This window comes from Phyllostomus discolor, chromosome 2 (assembly GCF_004126475.2).
Source record: "Phyllostomus discolor isolate MPI-MPIP mPhyDis1 chromosome 2, mPhyDis1.pri.v3, whole genome shotgun sequence".
NCBI classification, from domain to species: Eukaryota; Metazoa; Chordata; class Mammalia; order Chiroptera; family Phyllostomidae; genus Phyllostomus; species Phyllostomus discolor.
Genome location: NC_040904.2, coordinates 127,895,902 through 127,915,206, shown reverse-complemented (window position 1 = coordinate 127,915,206; position 19,305 = coordinate 127,895,902). Strand labels below are relative to the sequence as shown.

The window sequence follows — 19,305 nt, the reverse complement described above, 5'->3', positions numbered from 1 at the left end:
ACTGCTCTTTTTTGTGGCTAGGTTATGGTCATCCTTGAGCTCTGAGCTGAAATGCTATCTTTCTTGACTAGCCTGTCTAAAGTGGTTCCTCTCTGCTATATTTTCAGCTCTGCAGAAGACTTACCTGAATTTGAAATTATTATCATGGGGATTTTTTAAATCCCCACTTCATGATATATTGATTTCTATACAGAAAGGAAGGGGGAGGGAGAGAGAAAGAAACATCGACCGGTTGCCTTTTGTAAGCACCCCAGCTGGGGAATGAACACACAGCCTAGGTATTTGCCCTGACCAGCGCTCAAACCCACAACCCTTTGGTGCAGGAGATGATGCTCCAACCAACTGAGCCACCCAGCCAAGGGTCAATTTGAAATCATTTTTAATTATTGTCTGCTGATTTGGTTTCTGTCTATGCAGCTCACTGGCATGTAAGCTCATTGAGGGAGGGACTTTAAGCAGCTTATTCATTGATGTGTCCCCAGTGCCTACTATAATGTTTGGTGTCCAGTGGGTGCTCAGTAAATATTTATGGAATGAATGCCAGATATGGTACCAGGTTTGGGGGGTATCAAGATGAGTAAGATGGACCTTTCCCTTGGGGGGACTTACAGTCCAGTCAGAGTGATAGGCAATCAAACTAGCAGCTAATGCAATGTGCTCTATGTACCAGGAACGTGTACGGTGCCATGGGGACTCAGAGCAAGAAGTGACTGCTTTGCCCGGAGGCTGGGCAGACATGAAGGAGGTGACATTGAACTAGTTGGAACAAGGAACACAATCTCACCGAGTATTGCGGGTGCCAGGGCATTCTGGGCAGTAGGAGCAGACATGCTAGGAAGAGCTGGAGATGCTTGCGCTGCATGAGTTTATCGAATAACTGCTGGTAGGTGTGATGTACTAGATACTATATTAGGGATCTATGTGTTTAGGAGCTTACAGGCTAAATAGAGAGACAGGCTTATCAGTTACCTGGGGATGCATTTGGAGATGAAGGCAGGGACTAGATCGTAGTGTTGGGGTAAAGCCAGGAGCATGGAAATGTGTGTTCTAGGCTCCAGGTCATGAAAATGAGGCACATGGGTAGAGGGGCTTGATATAGACAAAAGGGTACCATTGAAGATTTTTAGGTAGAAAGTGATAGAATCAGCTTTCTAGGAGTGGAAGCCACTCCTAGACTGGAGCCCCTGGAGGAGGAAAGGATGGAGTCCAACTAAAAAGTTGCTGCTGGAGCCCAGGGAGAGGAGATGGGGAGGGCAGGGTGCAGGAGATAGCATGGAGCAATGCTTAGCATGAACAGATCATGATCTATTGAGTGTGACAGTTGAGAAAAAGAGGCAAACAAGGCCAATGTTTTCTAATTTGATCCGTTGTTTTGATTACTGCTCCTTAACCAAGATCGGGCAGTGCTTCTCAATGTGCTTGACCAGGTGGCCCTCAGTCAGAAAGTTGGACGATGGTGCATCTCTCATTCCCAGCTTGGAATGTTATGGAGTATCCTAGCATGTTCCAGGCCCTGAGAAACCTGGAGCCTCCAGCAGAGAAACTTAACCAGCGTTGCCCAAACTTCTTAGCAATAGAACCCTTAACATTAGCCCCCAAAACAACCTATTAGACACACACTTTGAGAAATGAAATAAAACTCATGTTCTCCTGTGTGGCTCAGGCTCTGGGTGGACCTATTCACTGTCAATCTTGACATGTATGATGCTGCTACCCTGGTAAAGGTTTGAGGAATTTGGCATAGGAGTGAGAGAATGGGCACCAGTGTCAGACCACTGAGATGCACACCGTGCCGTCTAACCTGTGGGCACCTCAGTTTCCTCATCTCTGAAATGCCCTTTGTGAGGAAAAGATGGTGAGGACCAATGAGTTAATTCCTGGAAAGCCCTTCAAGTGTCTGGCTCATCAGAAGGGCTCAGTAAGTGTTAGCTCTTCGGAGAGGCTATTTAGGGTAGTTGGTGAGACTGTGGGCTTGGAAGCTGCACTGCCTGGTTTTGTGTCTCAGCCCCTCTGTTCACTAACTCTGGGATCTTGGGAAAGCAGTGCAGAGCCTTCTGTGCCTCAGTTTCTCCCATCTGCAAAGCAAGGACAATTATTATACCTACCCATAGGTTTGTTGTGAAGAAGTGAACCAAATAACATTAAAGAATGCTACCTGGCATGTTAAATGTTTTTGCTTTTGTAAAAAAAAATCTAAATTGCTTCTGTTATTAGCATAGTTTAACCATGACTTTTAGCTCCAGTGAAGAAAATGCCATTTTTCAGCTTTCTCAGCAGTGCTGTGGTCTTGTGTGTTGGCATTCCCCTTTCCTGAGCCTGGAGGCCTTGGCTTCAGGCTTAGCTCATCTCCATGACTTCCTATTCCCTTCTATCCAATCGAGTTCACTTTCTTCATCGCAGGGACTGACAATGTTAACTAAAGTCCCCTGATTCCAGAGAGCGCCTGGCCCCTCCTCTTGGCTCTGTGCCTTTCCTAAAAATACAGAATCTGTTTCAACTCACTTGGCGGAAGACCTTGGGATGCTCTTGCATCAAAACCTTCCCCCAGCATGGACACCGTCTCCTGTTCCCTCAGAGAGAGGCTGGATTGTATCCTTGTTAAAAGTTTTCTGATATTATACCAGTATAGAATCTCTGGAACAGGTCACACCAACTCCCACCTTTAAGCCAATTACCTGATATTCAGTTATCAGTTTCCTTCAGGGACTGTCTGCTCTTTGTGAACAATTGTATTAGAGGATGCTGATGAAATTCGAGGAGTCGGAAGGAGAAGTTACATTTCTGATTTCAGAGTTTCTTTTTCAAAGTTGAGTAAGTGGTACATTTTTGCTGAGAGATTCTACCCTAATAAAGTCAGATTCTCAAGGTCCCCCAGCCTGGCCCATGGGCATTTCACCTGCCTAGAAACTTCAGCTCCTTTTCAGAGGTGGGTCTCTCTCTTCTTTATGTTGGCATGAAAACAATTAATAATTTAAGCCGTGCCCATTAAACAGTAGAAATACTGTATAAATACAATACTATAATAATAAATTTAAAAGTCGATCCAGCTGGGCACTGTTCCCAGACTACCAGCTGAGCTGAAACACGAATGAGTAAAGAAGAACTGCTATATATGATGCAAATGGCTGCCATCTCATTGTTTTCTGCTACTTTTTATTGCGAATAAATAGTTGTGAAGTAACATTATGGACAAATAGGTATTGTAGACTAACCTGGAAACCTAATCACTGTTTATAACATTATTTTTATGGGGAGAAAAGTGTATTCTGTGTTACAACCAGATGGTTTGCAAGAAAAGTTTTTAAAACACAGTAGATTTATAAGTTGGGGACCTCCCAGAATTTTAACCTGTAGCTGGATATTCTGTACTCAGGGCTAGTGATCCATGAAAATTAGACACCTCTCAGAATCCCCACCCCTCCTAAACCCTTGTTACCCTTTTCATCCTTGAGACTCTGCCTCACCCTCTTTCTTCTCTGCCCTGGGTCCTCATCTCTGTTACCTTATCCTGGCCAAGCCCCAGCCCTCCCTCCAACCACTGTTGAGACCCCAGGAGGCCAGGAGGATGCTGACTGTCGTTATTCTTGGGCACCTTATTCAGTGGGAGCGAGGGCTCAAGGGAGGCCAGGCGATGGAGTGGCCAAGTATGTGGTTCTGAAGCCAGACTTTGGTCACTTGTGGCTGGGTGACCTTGGCATGTTATCACCATTATCTGAGCTTCAGTTCCATCCCTGGAGAATGAGGTTCTGTGTGAACCAGTGAAAAGGTGCTAAGTGTGCACACTCAGACCAGTGCCTGGCCTGGGGCTGTGTTCCCCCCATGCAGGTGCATGGTGGGGTAGTTACCAGAGGATGTTGGGGTTTAGACAAATTTCCATAAATTCAAGAACAAGCCCACAGTATGAAAATACTTTCTGAATTCTAAACAGCAAACTTAGAAACAAATGTCTGGAATCTCCCGTATTCATGAGTTGGGGCAGGGTAGGTTTGAAACACACTTTATGGGTGGGGGAAGTGGTAGTCCGTGTACTTATGTACCTGAGTGGCAATTTCAAACTCTTATTATTTTGAATAAATTAAGCTCTACAGCAGATTCTATGGCAAACTGATAAGAACAAGTCTTAAATAGTTGCATTCACTAAATTATTTCCACATACAATGTTTTTCACCAAAGGAAGGTTTTTTATTATTTTTTATTAACTTACAGGTTTTGTTTTTTCTTCATGCGGTCTTTTCTTTGCATTTGAGATGGTTTTGTTTCTGAATTTGCAAATGGGCCAGCATGGCACATTGGCCTTACCATGTAAGCATGAGATCTAGCTGGATAAAGGACTAGAAAAATGAAATACTGATTGGGGATCTGAGGATCTTTGCACAGACTCGCAGTAGCCAGTGGAGCAAAAGCAGCAGAGTGAGTTAAAGAAAGCAAATCTGGCTCTGCCATGTTCTCCAGGACGTGCCCATCCCATTCTGAATCCAGTTTCCCTCCAGTCTGTGGCCCAAAGAAAATGACATGAAGCCAGTTAAGAAATCCATCTCCCTGGGGGTGCCTCATTGAGAATCCCCGACACCAAGCCTTGTGTCTGACAATGCAATTTTAATTTTATTTGCATGGTGGCATAAATGTTTATGCATTGGACCATTGCTTTTTTTTAAAAAAAAGATTTTATTTACTTATTTAGAGATAGGGGAAGTTAGGGAGAAAGAACGGAAGAAAAACATTGATGTGAGAGAGAAACATCAATCGATTCCCTCTCATATGTGGCCCAACTGGGAACCTGGCCTGCAACCCAGGCATGTGCCTTGACTGGGAATCGAACCAGCAACCTTTTGCTCTGCATGACAAGGCCCAACCAACTGGGCCAAGCTGCCCATGCTGGTCATTGCTTTTGTTCAGACACAGGACTCAAAGGGTTAGCTTTCAAAAGGGATCATTTCAAAGTAACTGGTTTTGTTTACCAAAATGTGGGACCTCTACAATCTGCTCCCCTCCTTAAGAAATTTGAATGTGTGGGTAATGTGCTGTCATGAAGATTTTATAATTTGTGATGTTGGAGAAGTAATAAGACACTGTTGTTGGTTGACCATCTGGTTATACATTCTTGGTGTCATGGTCTGTGTTTTTATTTTTTCAATTTTATTTTTTAACTGGTGAGAAACAAGGGATGGGAGTTTAGAAATTTCAAATTTTCAAAGGTGCTTTATAAATAAGAAATGCATGCTTAGTTCCTTAACATGGTTAGATTTTATTTTTAGTAGGAAAAGAAGGAAATGAAAAATTTATTTTATATACTCGTATATGTGTATATATATGTACGTGTGCTTAAACATGTATGTGTGTGTGTGTGTGTGTGTGTGTGTATACATATGTTTACAAAAGAGAAACTAAAAAATTCCACTCCTGACTTGTTCCCTCTGTGGCCTCAGATGTGGAATTCTAACGCACATTAAAAATAGTCTCTTCACTGTAGGTAGGAGTCAGCCATAAATCAGAGGGGAACTCTAGAAACAAAAATCACCGACAGAAAGGACCTATAGAGATTTCATTTTTCATCCATTCACTCAAATGTATTTATTGAAACCATAGTATTTGCATATCATGCTTCCAGACACTGAAGGATTTGCTGAAGAAATATTAAAGACATTCTCTCTTCCTTTGAGGAGTTTAGCACTTACTTGGGGAGAAATGACATAGACATATGAAACAGTTAAGTTGTAATTCAAGGCAGCATATGATTAAACACCAAAATGTGTGGATCCGACAAGAAATGCTATAGGAGTTCAGAAAAGGGAGTGATAACTCAGTGGCACTACTGTTTTCTGCCTACAAATTGGCAAATCGTAGCACTATTTGTATGAAATATTTTACACTTGTTTTTTTGGCAGTCTTAGGCCTTGACTCCCAGGCAACATTAAGAGCCTACAAAAATATTTGTACTCCAAGTTCTATAGAGGTAGTGTTTTGTTTTTTGTTTTTTTTTTCCTTATAGGCATAGGAAGTGCCTCATACAAACCAGAGTGCATATGACTGGCAGGTAGTTTTTGACAGTCATAATTTCTTTCAATTACAAAATAAGAAGTCAGCCTCATCATTCTGTTTTCCAGTACAGTGGTACTTGTCCTCTCCCTCGCAGCCTCCCCCTGACATTGAGAGGTGTTTTAATTTGAACTTAATGTCCATGACAGATGAGCTAGCCATCAAGGGTCAGATAAACTTACGGCTTTGGAGAAGTGCTGCTGAAAACCCCCATGGTCATGGTGTTGGAGAAGGAGGTGACACGGAGGGAGGTAGGTGAGTCCAGACGCAGGCGTGCTCGCTGCGAGCAGGGCTCCCCTGAATGTCAGAGTAGATCACATGCTGAGAATATTGTGCTCGCGATGATGTTTAATGAAAGTTACTGGCTTCCTGTTCTATTTGTGTCATATTCAAATTAGCACAGAGCTCAAAGATGAGCCATACAGCCTAGATTCTTAAGAATTTATAAAAAGAGAGAGAGAGAAAAGAGGAGGAAGAAGAAACACTTGTAAAATGTCAGTGCATGTCAAATGCACTGTTTGGGCCCACGTCTCACTTTGCTTGGATCCACTCAGGGACTCCCCACAGCTGAATGGAGTCATGATTTGGTTGTGTTTCAAGGTTATGATTCATGAATTTTCAGTTTCTTTGAAAACTCAACGCAGTGGTTCTTTCCCACCTCTTCATTTTAACCATAGGCCCCAAGGAGGCCTAAATAACAGAGACGTTTTGTTTTTTTTTTCTTGACATTATTTGATGAAATGTCTGCAGAGTCCAACACATTTGAAAATAACGTGGCACTTGATGTTCATTCTCTTTGCTGAGTTGGCAGCCCTCCTGGGGAGGCAAGAGTTCCCGAGTTAGCATGACCTGGAGTGACCAAGACATCAAGCAAACCAAGTGATCTCGCCACTCCGCTTCTGATGATGTTTATCATAGTAGTTGGCCCTGGCCACAGCTTGATTTATTTGGGGCATCCTCTGTGCTGGCCGACTTGGGAAAATGGCCCTGGAAAGTGTTTCCCCCATATCTTTTGATATAATTTGGTGTGTCTGTATAAATAAATGTAGCACATAGTTACGGGATATCTTATCAAGTTCTTGGGAAGACTCTGACCTTAATACATTTTTTACAATTATCATACTACAAAGCACAAAATAAGTTTTTGTTTTTAACTACAAAAAATATTACAACAATAGATTTGTGTTCTGGAGTGAATTGCAAACTGAAAATGTATACAATATATAAACCTTTTCTTAGGCTACTCTTTGCTAGGCTTTTTCTGGAAGGGAGCTCTTTAATTTCAGAATCCATGAGAGGATGTGCCTTCAGTGTTTGGAGATGTCATCTTGAGAGATGGCTCTCTGCTCTGAGACATGATGGAAAAAATGCTCTGCTGTTTTCCTGTTGCTTTTCGTGGTTTTAGCATCTCCTTCCTATTCCCGCTCAAAGTCAATAAAAGCCTGGTATTTTGTACAAAGCCAATATGTGAAAGTTTTAACTAATGCATGTGTGGGGTTGCTGTCTCCCCCCTTTTTTTAAATAGGTGTACTTTTAAAGATGATTGTGTACATTCAGAGAGCTCAGAAAACTGGCTGGATATTTCATCAGGACCTAAAAGGTGCCCTCAAATTCACATATCTCGAAGAGGTAAAGACAAGGTAAGAAGAAAGATTTTAATTTGTCTCTATTGTATTGTCTCATTTTGCACCATTGATGTTAACTTCCTTCTGTGTATGAAATGTCTATTAGCAATCAAATATGCTCAGTTAGGAGAGTCATTCATTTAGTTGACTCATGTAGAGTGCCCCGTACTCTGTGAGCTGCTGGGGACACATTGTGGACCTGCCCGTTACCTTGGGGAGCTGCAGATGACCCTCAATAGTTGAATTTAAGAAGAGATGAACTTTTAATGTAGTAGAAAAGCATATTGATTAAAGAAATAGAGAAAAAAGACATTCAGACTCAGGGTCAATAAGGTGCCTTAAATGTGGCTTAGTGTAGAATTTTGTTTTGTTTTATGGTTCCTTTTCCTTATGTGTGCAGGCTTCTCCTGACAGCTATTTTATGAACATGGCTTCAAGCAGTACTGGTAGTGGGGAAAGAAACCAATATGGGCAGTGGATATTGCAAGTGGGGTCCCTTGGAAAGAAAGCCAGTGGGCTCTTGCCAAGGCAGAACTGCCAATCAGCCCTGTCATTGGAGTGGAGAAAGGAAGAAATGAGAATATTCAAGCATTTTCTGATTCACATACCAACCATGTCCTACAGGAAAATGGAATTCCTGCCTTGCTATCTTAGCAGTGCTGTAAGGAGAGGTTTTCTCCCTAATTATGGTTCTTGTATTATGAATAATTGTACAGAATCCCCATCAACAGCCAGCTGACCTGCCTGTTGAGCGCCCTCTGTTTTATTTGAATGTCACATTAACAAGGAAATGGGCCACTTTCTTTTTTCTCTTACACTTTGCCATTTCAAATAGCAAGAACCATACCACTTAAGATGATTTAACATTTAATGAAGGAGAGCCAGAGCATTTAATGAGTGATAAATAATAAAAGGATCAAGCTTTGAAGTCATAACTGATCAGAACTGAAGGGTTTAAGGTTATTTGGTGGTTGTCACTTTTTGTTGTCTTCCTGGGGGGTGTGTTAAAAAAAGAACTTTCAAAGCCTTCATTCAAGCAGGCCTGAGTGAACAGATGCTGTAAAAAAGGTGCTTAAGGCATCTAAGCATAGATGTGACCTAATTTTTGTTTCTCTTATTAGTCTGAAAAATCTTGGGTGCTGATAGAGAATGGTAGAAAGTACCATGATCCTTAATTCCACCTAGGACTCTGATGAGTGGTTGAGATTATGCAAGATTTTTTCTTGTATCATCTTAATAATGTTAAGGGTAAGAATTCAGCTAAATAAAGGGAGGGAAAGTAACTTGTTTATTAAATAAGAAGTGCTGCTTACACAATTTGCTTACCTAGCTCTGATGGTAAGCAAATGGTTCACTAGTATAAATCAGTGACCATTTATATTTGGTCTGGAACATACAAACAACCACCAGGACTTTCCTGCCCACCCGAGTCCCACTGTGGTTTACCCTAGTCCCTCTAGAGTGCTCCCACACAACCATTACCTCCGTCTCTCTGGCTGATCGTCACTCTCTTGGAAAAGGAGATGAGAATTTAGTAATTTGAGTAAAGCTCGTCTCTGAAATCCACTTTAGACTGATTGTTTTAACAGAGTTGATAAGACGTTTGACTCCATCTCTTGGTCATACTATTTCAAAAATATTTCTGTCCCGAAGTCATTTATGACTTACCTGAAAGTCTCGGGTCTTTGTTTATTTAAATCCTATCTGATCCTGACCTATGGAGATGGCAGTCTGTGGTTTCCCTCAATTCTACGTACTAGCTCTCTTCACAGAGTATTTGCAAACTGCCCGTCTTATGCCTCATAACATTCTAGTAACTTTGTGGGTACAGAAAAACCCTGTGTAACGCAAAGATGCTGTTCCCAAGAAGCTTCATTTCTTTACACAAAACAGTTAGAAGATAGTATATTGTCATCTTCATTAAGAAATCAACATTAAAAAGAAATAACTAGAGCCATTCCAATTATCTTGGAGAGATTTCCAGGAGGTGGTGCTGAGTAAAAACAGCAAGCTGCTGAAAAGTATGTGTAGCATGATCTTGTATTGACCAAAAGTCCCAGTGTAAGTTAATGTGTATGCGCCTCTATATGGTTATTTGAGAAAAATATGGAAGAATTCATTGCTGGGTTGCAAACATGGGCTCCCCCGATGAAATGACTGAGGTCGTGGAGAGGGAAGACATACATAAGTTAAAAAAAAGAAAAGAAAAAACCCCGAAATCCTTGCACACACAAACAAAAAAGGATGCATGGCACATCCTGTTTCTGTGTTATATAAAATTATGTTTGTGTGTACCTACAACTTTTTATTCAGTAAAAACGGCTTATACTGATAAAAACAGAGAAAAGATGTCGAACTGAAGTATTTCCCACAGACAGCTTGGTTTCTAATGGAGGAGAGTCACTACAAACCTTCTTTTACAAATCAGAATGAAAACAAAGAATTCCACCATCACTGATACACTTGACACTATTTTTCAAGTTTTGTCCAATCCATTAATAAAAGAAAGAAGTAATGGAAATAATTATTGGACTGGCACAGACAAAAATATCACTACTTGCCACTCTTAAGTGGTTATATATTGCCAAAATCTAAACACATTAGCTTTTATAACTATTTAAATTAATAAAAATAAAATGAAGTGCTAAGTGTTCAGCAAGCATTTAAAAATAAATAACCACCCTAGCTGGTATGGCTCAGTGGATTGAGTGCCAGCCTGAGAACCAAAGGGTTGCCGGTTCAATTCCCAGTCAGGGCACAGGCCTGGGTTGAAGGCCAGGTCCCCAGCAGGGGGCACACAAGAGGCAACCACACATTGATGTATCTCTCCCTCTCTTTCTCCCACCCTTCCCCCCTCTAAAAATAAATAAATTTTTTAAAAATTAAAAAAGCATCAATAATTGTACTTACTTGTGAAGTAAAACTGTTAATGTCTATTAATAAAAGATTCCATTTATCAGAACAACAGAAACACTGTTATAATCTTAAAGGCCAAGTTATATACTCTATATTTAAAATTGGGGCAGTGGTCTATTGAGGCTATTTATTATTCATGATAGGGAAACCTTATCAATTAGAAGCACAAGCATAAATAAAAATAAAAGAAAAAACACACAAGGTGTTTTCTTCGAAGATCTAGAAAACATCCTGACTATATCCAGACACATAGTGTTTCTTGATGGGAAGATATCATAAAAATGTCACATCTTCTTCAATCTGTGTTCTAGATTCATGGAATCCCAGTGAAATTTGAATAGACTTGTCTTAAAATTAATATAAATTCATCTGGAATAATATGAACAGGTCAAGAATATCCAAAATATTTTTCAAAAAAGAAAATTATTTAAGCAAGACCATTTCCATATGACTATAAACATATATAGTGACAATTATTCAGCCCATGATTCTGTTTTAAAAATCGGAATATACTTTTGACTCTATTACATAGAGTAAAAAGCTGAGAAACAGATTTAAAATTTTTAAAGATCAAATGCCATAAAATAAGAGAAAACAAAATAAATTACTTCATAAAGGTGCTAACATAGCTGGCTTACAATATGGAACTGTAATTCAATTCACATTTTACATTAAATATAAAAATAAAATTTGGGCAAATTAAGAAATCCATATGTAAAGCTGACATAGAATAACTAACAGAAAATATAATTGAGCATCAGATAATTCAGAAGTATAATTTTCTTAGCTTTGAAGTAGGCAGTACCAAAAAGAAATCCACATACTTGACTTTTAAAAATCTATGCAACAAAAAATAAGAAATAACTAAAGCACACACTTTAGGAAAACATTTGCAATAGGCAAAATATTAATTACAAGGTATTAAAGTGAGGAGAAATTAAAAAGAAAAACATCACAACACCAAAAAGTAAGTAGGCAAAGCACATATTCTCACAAGAAGGGATTTAGAGGATTAGACATAGATCTGGCAATATGTTCAACTTCACCAGTTATCAAGTAAACACAAATTAAAGTGATAATAGATATGCTAACACCTAGTGTTGGCAGTGCCAATTAGCACAATCTTTTTGAAAAGCAATTTGACAATATGTTTCATAAGTCATAAATATATTCATTCTTTGAAGCAGCAATTCCAGGCTTAGAATTCTGAAGTAACTTGAAAGAAGAAAACCTAGAAGCACACAGATGCTATTGCAGTGGCATTCATAGAATTAGAAACCTGGAAATAATGGAACTGTTTGGCACTAAGGGAAATGGTTAATTAAAATATGGTGTGATGGCTGGCCCGGTAGAATGTTCATTGATGCCTGTGGACATTATCTGCTAATTAACACTCAAACTCTCTATCTGATCCATTGTGTCTTCCTTTTCTCTTAATCCAGCATAGGTCAAGAAAGAATTACCAACCTGCTAAGGTTTTCCCCGTTGGGTTTATTAAATCATTGCTTCAACTTTTTAACCATACTCACCTGGAACCCAAAATTATGCAAAAATACCTTCTACTTCCTGGCTAACCCCTCCATCCACTGCCCCTGAAAGAGCCGTGCTGTCTCCTACTGTGAGCTCACCACAGACTGGCTGTTGCCCTACTGGTCCCCAGAAACTGTTCTTGCTGAGGTCATGTTGACTCTATGGAGCTGTTCCAGCAGGTGCCAGTGGTCCTCATCTTACCTGGTGGACTGTCTGGCTTCTAGAAACCCTCTCTTCCATTGCACGTGCTCTCCATGCTCTCTCCCCTTTGGCCTGCCTCTCTGGCTGCTTCTCTCCGTAACTTGAAATATGAGAGTTATTTCAGGCCCATTTTTGGCTCTTCCTCTCTTCTGGCTCTCTACTTTACCCACAGGCAATCTCATCTATTCCCACAGCTACATGTTCATGTCCCCTTTATTTCTACCTCCAAGCTCCAGGTCTATATCCTCTTGATTATTAAGCAATTCTCTTGAACTAAACACATCCAAAATTGAAATCTTGAATTTTCATCCCCAAGTTGGCCCCTCCCTGTGTCCCATCTCTGTCCATTCATTTGCTCACTCGAACCCTTCATATCCACAACCCCATTTCCAGTCCTGCCCAATGCTGTCTCTAAAGGGCATCTTGATCTGTTCATTTTTTCTCATTTCCACTGAACCATAGCCCGGCTTCTTTCATTTAATGACCTCTTAATACCATGTGGCCCTAAAACGAGACTAGTTTTAGTCTAGTGGACTTTTCCATGCCTCTGTTAGACCACAAGCTCTGTGAGGGCAAGAACGGTAGCTGTTTGATTCACTAAAGTATTCAGTACTTCGTGCAGCTGTTGGTACATGTTAAGAGCTTAATTAAATGTTTGTGGAATAAATGAGTGTGATATTTACAGTTATGTTAAAATTACATATGTGAGGACTGGCAGGAAATGTGAAAAACTTAAAACAGCAGCTAAAGATAAGATTTAAACAAACTTTCTGATACTTTTGTTACACCTAAACAGTGAAATACACTTAAGACGTATATGTATACAGAATAATGTGTGATATGACCGTGTGCTAAGATGCATGGTGCAGATATGAATGCAGGATTGAAGCCGGCAGGTGGATGAGAGTTTGGCCATTTGTTGAAGAAGAGCTGGTGGGAATGGTGTGGGGGTATCATTAGCCTCAAGTCCCTAGAGATGGTTGGACTTCGGTTCTTCCAGGCTGGACTGTAAAAACTTGCCTTCTTCTAGCATGACTACATATTCTGGAAACAGATTTCTATGAAAATGGAAAGATGGGGCTGACCCCTAGGCTAGAATAGACTGAGCAAGCTTATTAGAGGACAAAAGACAGTAGAATCTTAGGTGGCTCTGCAGAAGGCCTGGGCAGAGGTCAGAAGCAGGACAGAAGACGGACACCTCCCAGGCTGTCTGGGACTAGGCTCTCCATCCCAGTTATAGGGCTCCTGCTTTTTCTACTCCAGCTTCCCAATGCTTAGCCTGCCTTCCCACCGGATTCCCACCATGCATCTGATACAAAGGGGCCCACCATTGGTATGTCAATTCCTTTAATTTTCCTTTTCAATAGGAGACGTATGCCTTGTTCTTCTAGTTAGTTCACTGGAGGGAACACTGCTGTAGAGGAGATGTCAGGGTTTTATGTGTGTGTCCCCTTGTGCACACACACACAGCCACCACCTCCAAATCTGATCATGTTATTTAACACACACACAGCCACCACCTCCAAATCTGATCAAATTATTTAAGACTTTGACCACAAAGTCTTAAATAATTTTAAATACAAATTTCACAGTCCACTTTCTTTAACTACAAACTAATATTAGAAATTAGCAATAAGAAATACAGAGCTGACACCTGGAAAATCAAGGTGTACCCCCCCCCCCCCGCCCAATGAACCCTGGAGCAAAGGGAAACAAATGAAAAAAAATCATGTGTTTGGATGGGAATACTTAATATCATAAGATATAAATTCTCCTAAAAATTAATGTGTATATTTGTAGTACAGTTCCAGTTAGACTCAGTCTCCTTACTCCCTTTGGACAAATGATCTTAAACATTATATGGAAGAATAATGTCTAGGAAATGCTAAGAAAATTACGAAAAAAAGGATAGTAAATAACAGATAGCAAATATATTTAAAGTCACAGTAGTAAAACTTGATGACATTGGAATAGAAATAGATTAATAGGTAATTGGACCAGAGCAGAGTTCAGAAATGAATTCTAGATCTATGCTAACTTAATATATAACGAAAATGGTTAGTTCAGTTCAGGGGGCAAAAAGAGTTTCTTTGTTTTATTTTGTAAATGGTTGTGACATAGCTGATTAAACATCTAAATGAAAATCAAGTTGGACCCTTATCTCATGCAATATATAAACGTAAATTCCAGATGGATCAAAGATATAAGTTTTAAAAAATAATAAAGGTGGTGAGACAGTTTTATATTTGCCTGTAAGCAACAGTGTGGGAAGAACTTTATAACCAAGACACGGAACTTGTATTTCATTATACAAGAACATGTTGTGTAAGGTAAAAGATAGCATGTGCAAGTTATAAGAAAAACAGTAGATTAGGAGAAAATATGTGTCAGTAATATGACACATAAGGATTAATATCTATACTATATAGAGATCTCTTAAAAATTGATCAGAAAAATACACAAAAGAAGAAAACAGTCCAAGAGCTGAGTATGCGATCCACAAAAGAGCAAACCAAACAGCCACAAAAACATCCTTCTTTACATCGGCAACCTGGGAAGTTCTTCTGTGGCTGGTCAAAGGGGGAGTTCAATTAAGGCTCTAGAATGGATGGAAATGGGGCAAAAACGATGACGTGGTTCCTGAGTCATCCTCTCTCCCACACAGGCTATGGTGGCTTTGGTGGGAAGCGTCCCAGCCAGACGCTCGGGCTGTGTGGTGAGGAACGCGGACACCGGCCGGGAGCTCTGCAAGGGTGAGAGCCGGCCCAACGAGACCTGCACCTGCAGCATCCTGACCGCAGCACCCTACAAAGGCAAGTGGGTGCTTTGCTGCTTTTTGTTAGAACATGGACAAGGCAAGAGAGCCTCCCAAGTTCAGATTACCCAGAGAGCAAGTTAAATGACAAAAAATCTGAAGAGTACCACGCTGTAGACTCACTCTCTCCCTACCTCCTGCTTCCTGGTCTTCCCCTCGGACCTGCTCACCTCTGCCCTATCTCTCCCGTTACTATCAAATAAGACAGAGAATGACAGAGGATGGTAAGTTGGATAGGTGAGTGGAGTAAAGCCAGGGACCATTGGACTGATCGCACCTAAATGGTTCAAAAGAATTCAGATATCTGAAGAGTTGGAATGGCCTTGGTGAGAAGAGAAAATAAAGCTGCCAGTGTTCCATCATCTTTAGTTCCTTGCATTCATTCATTCATACAAAAAGTACATATTGAACAGCTACTATGTGCCAGGTACTGTGCTAGATGCTAGGGATACAGTAACTGAAAAAGGCTGACTCGGTCCTTGGTCATGGTTTTTATAGCCTATTTTGGGGATACAGACAAGTAAACAGTTTGCTACAATGTAGTGTGAGTACAGGAACTAGAGTGTACTATGGGAAGCACATGAAAAGGATGCCAGACTGGACTTGGAGGGTGGCAGAGGGGCAAGGAAAGCTTCCTGGATGATGAGTAGAGTTGAGCCAACCAAAGAAGAGGGGGAAGAGTATTCCAAGAAAAGACCTACTTATATGATGGCCAGGAGACAACAAAGCTTTGTTTGAGGAGCCAAAAGAGGTTCTGTTTAGCCAAGGCAAATGGGGTAGGGACAGGTGGAAAGCAAATTGAGGAAAAATGGATACCAAAGAAGGCACAAAGTATCTGGCACAAAGTAGCCATTTGCAATCAATAGGTTTTTGTTGCATGAATGAATGAATGGCTGCAGGTGGAGAATGGGCCAGAGGAGTGAAAGGCTGAGCTCTGAAAGATCAGAGAGAAGGAAGGCTGTTGTTGTGGTCCAGGCGTGGGGCGGGGTGGGGTGGGGCAGGGCAGCAGGGTTGCGGGGAGGGGGTGGTGGACAGCAAGAGCTGAGATGGAGGCAGTGGAGATGGAGAGGAGTAGATGGAGTCCAGAAAAGGTTGGAAGTTACAGTAGACAGACTGAGAATTCATGAGTCCCTTTGGGTGAGAGAGACTGGAAGTGGAATCAAATTCATGGTTCAGTCCTTCTAGAATGGGTGAAGATCACAATGAAGCTGAGTTTTGTGGTGAGAGCTGATGTTACCTAATTAACTCAAAATCCCTCAGAAGGGAACTGAATGCACCAGGCCAGAGAGCCAAGCTCAAAAGGTGCCTCTCAGCTATTGGGCTCCTGGTGGCTGATTGTGTCTGAATTGCTTGAAAAATTATTTGTTTTCCACTTTTTTTTATCCATCCTATACCTCCCTTGTGATGTGCTTCTAGTTAATTTTGGTCATTAAAATGCAGGTCTTGCTCATCTATAAAATATGCTTCTGAAGTTTTTACGGTTACCTTGTAGAGCTAGCCAGTTGCTTTTAGAGCCTCCATCAATAGCACGCAACACTGCCTGCCCTTTTTCGAATGCCTTGCATATTCTGAGCAGGCACACTCACTTCCCACCTCGTGCATTCAGCCAGCCAACGGCCATTGTCAAACTATTGTCCATGGGCTAGAGTAACCTTTGGTGAGCCCTTTCACCAAATCCTATTGCCCTTCTGCTTTGAAACGCTGGGGGAAAAGTCACCTCTTCATATAGGTTTCTGGATTCTGCTCTAACTGTCCTGGTCATTCTAGCACCCCCTGGTCTCCCCCAGGTACCCCAGGCACTACAGGGACCCCAGACCACTCCTAGGGCTTTTCCTTGACTGCTATCATTTTATCTCTTCCTAAGTTATTTAATCTCTTCCTGAATAACTGTAAATGCCTTGAGAAGCATTTATTTCCCTGTGATATTTCCCAGTATTATTCTGTGCACAGTTGATATGCAGCAAAGTACAACCTTTGCTCGTGTTCATCACTGGACACTTATAGATTCCATCGACATGTTATTTTCACTGGCTGGCCCTCAGTGCTAAATGTCCATGCATTTGCTCTACTAACACTTGGAAGTGTCTGTTCTGATGCTCTTGCTGAGAGGTCAAGCCAGCCCTCCAAACCTCTTGTCTTAGACCAGAGGATTATCATTTTACACAGACCTATTGTATGTGAGCAGAATTTTATGGGGCATCCTGGCTTTCAGAATGAATTGTGTTGCTGTAGAGAGGCAACTTAGTCAGGATTCTCGGACTTGTGAAAGCACCCAGTACTAAAATTTCAGTAAGGAAATTGGAGGTGTCCAAAGTTAGGCTAACTTCTTATTCTGTCACTTAAAAAATATCATCTGCTAGCTCCATTAATTTATTAAAGGAAGAAGATATTAACACCAAAATAGATGACAGTGAAAACATCACAGAGTAGCATTGGTCCCTGGTCACCACAGGATGCAAAAGGCGCCCAAACCTGGCGATAGACAGTCACTCTGTGGGCAGCATTTCAAACCACAGATTCCCGGCCTTATCCCAGGTCTGCTAAGTCAGACTATTGAGGAGCATGGCTCTGGAATCTGTATTTTCATCATTTTCTCAAATGATTTTGACAGACGGCTGGGTTTGGGAAGCATCTTGTATAGGTACCAAGTAAGTTAAAGAAGCACAGGAAATAGGACATTTTTCTAATGCTGATTTAGCGCAGTGTATATCTTTATGACTTTATTCTTTGGAGGTTTTCTAACAAATAGATAGGTTTTCAAGTGTTTGGTAAGAAAACCTGCAACTCAGATTTGGCGACATTGGCTCCAAGAAGAGCATGGATCCCAGCCCATGGGAGCCGCATGTTAGAGTGTGTGAGGTAAATATTTGTAGTGCAGATTTTTCTGAGGGTGCACAATTTCCTCCCTCACATTCTGATTCTCATGTTCTAGGCACTTCTTGCTCAGTGACTTGTTTTATTCTTATGCTGTGACCAATTACAAGTTGAGATAGTGATCCCGGGGAGAGTATGAGATGTAAATGGGCTGGAAAATGGCTTTTTCCTAGTGATTATCCACGGGGGGCCTGGAGCGCGAGGGGGGCCCAGGTCTGTTTGGAGCCCTGTGCTGTGCGCCCTGGCAGCCTGACGTGCCTGGCCCACAGGAAGAACCCCATGCTGACTGAAGTGTGTGGGAGCAGCTGGCACCCCTCCACCCTTGCAGAGGAGGCAAAAATATTTATCTTTTGCATTTACAGCTTTGCCGGTTGATAGCAGGACTCCACCGTAAATGACTCTTTTTTTCCCCTTTTGCTCCAGATGTTTTAGTTGTCAACGTGACGTTCTCCTTCGGTTCTTGGCATTTATCAAAAAGATTCAACTTTGCCAACTGCTCGTCATTAAGAGAGTAAGATTTTATTTGAAGTCTAAATATTCTCTCATTGGTTTTAATTTATTTATTTGCTTTATTCCTCGATTTCCTAAAGAACTCTTTTGTGGAGTAGAACTTTCTAAAGTGCCTTTTGGAGCGTGGCCTAACGGGAGATGGGAGGGCCCCTGAGCTCATAAGCTTGCTTGTTCAAGCCCTGATAAGTAAGGCGGAGCAGCTAGGCAGCACGCAGCTGTGCTGAAGTGTTTCTACCAAGAGGGAAGTACATTTGCCCAAGACCGGAAGGTGGCCTTGAAGTAAGTACTGTACTGCTAGTACAGTAGTGCTGCTAGCTTCTCCCCTGATCAGAATGGCTTTGAGAATTTGGGTCCAGAAAGAGGGTGTGAGCATGAGATAAGGGGAAATCATACTCAAGGAGAAGGACAAGATGAAGCCTGTTTCGTCAAAGAACTTGTTAAACCCCAAAACAGACAATGCATGGTGGTTACCAGAGGGGAAGGGGGTAGGGGGAGGATGAAGAGGGTAAAGGGGGTCAAATATATGGTGATTGAGGGAAATTAGACTTTGGGTGGTGGACACACAATGCAATATACAGATGATGTATCATAGAATTGTACGCTTGAAATGTGTACAATGTCACACCAATAAATTTAATTTTAAAAAGAATGTGTTAATTCTGCCCCCCCGCCACTTTTTTCCCCACCATGTTTGGCCCTAATGAGCTACATAATCCCCTGAGTCAGTACCACAGCCTCACTCCTTGCTTATAAAGCAAAGAGAAGACAGAGGAATATGTTTCTCAGATTCCTGATTTT

At 41.3% G+C, this 19,305-nt stretch overlaps 1 protein-coding gene across 1 annotated transcript in view; it reads left to right on the top strand.

Annotated features, from left to right (window-relative positions):
* PLXNC1 (plexin C1) overlaps positions 1 to 19,305 on the top strand; it is a 150,765-nt gene that overhangs the window by 58,082 nt on the left and 73,378 nt on the right. Inside the window, exons 5-7 of the mRNA XM_028532099.2 lie at positions 7,562 to 7,676; positions 14,974 to 15,121; positions 18,421 to 18,508. Coding sequence (XP_028387900.1) covers positions 7,562 to 7,676; positions 14,974 to 15,121; positions 18,421 to 18,508 — 351 coding nt within the window. The remainder of the gene's footprint in view (positions 1 to 7,561; positions 7,677 to 14,973; positions 15,122 to 18,420; positions 18,509 to 19,305) is intronic.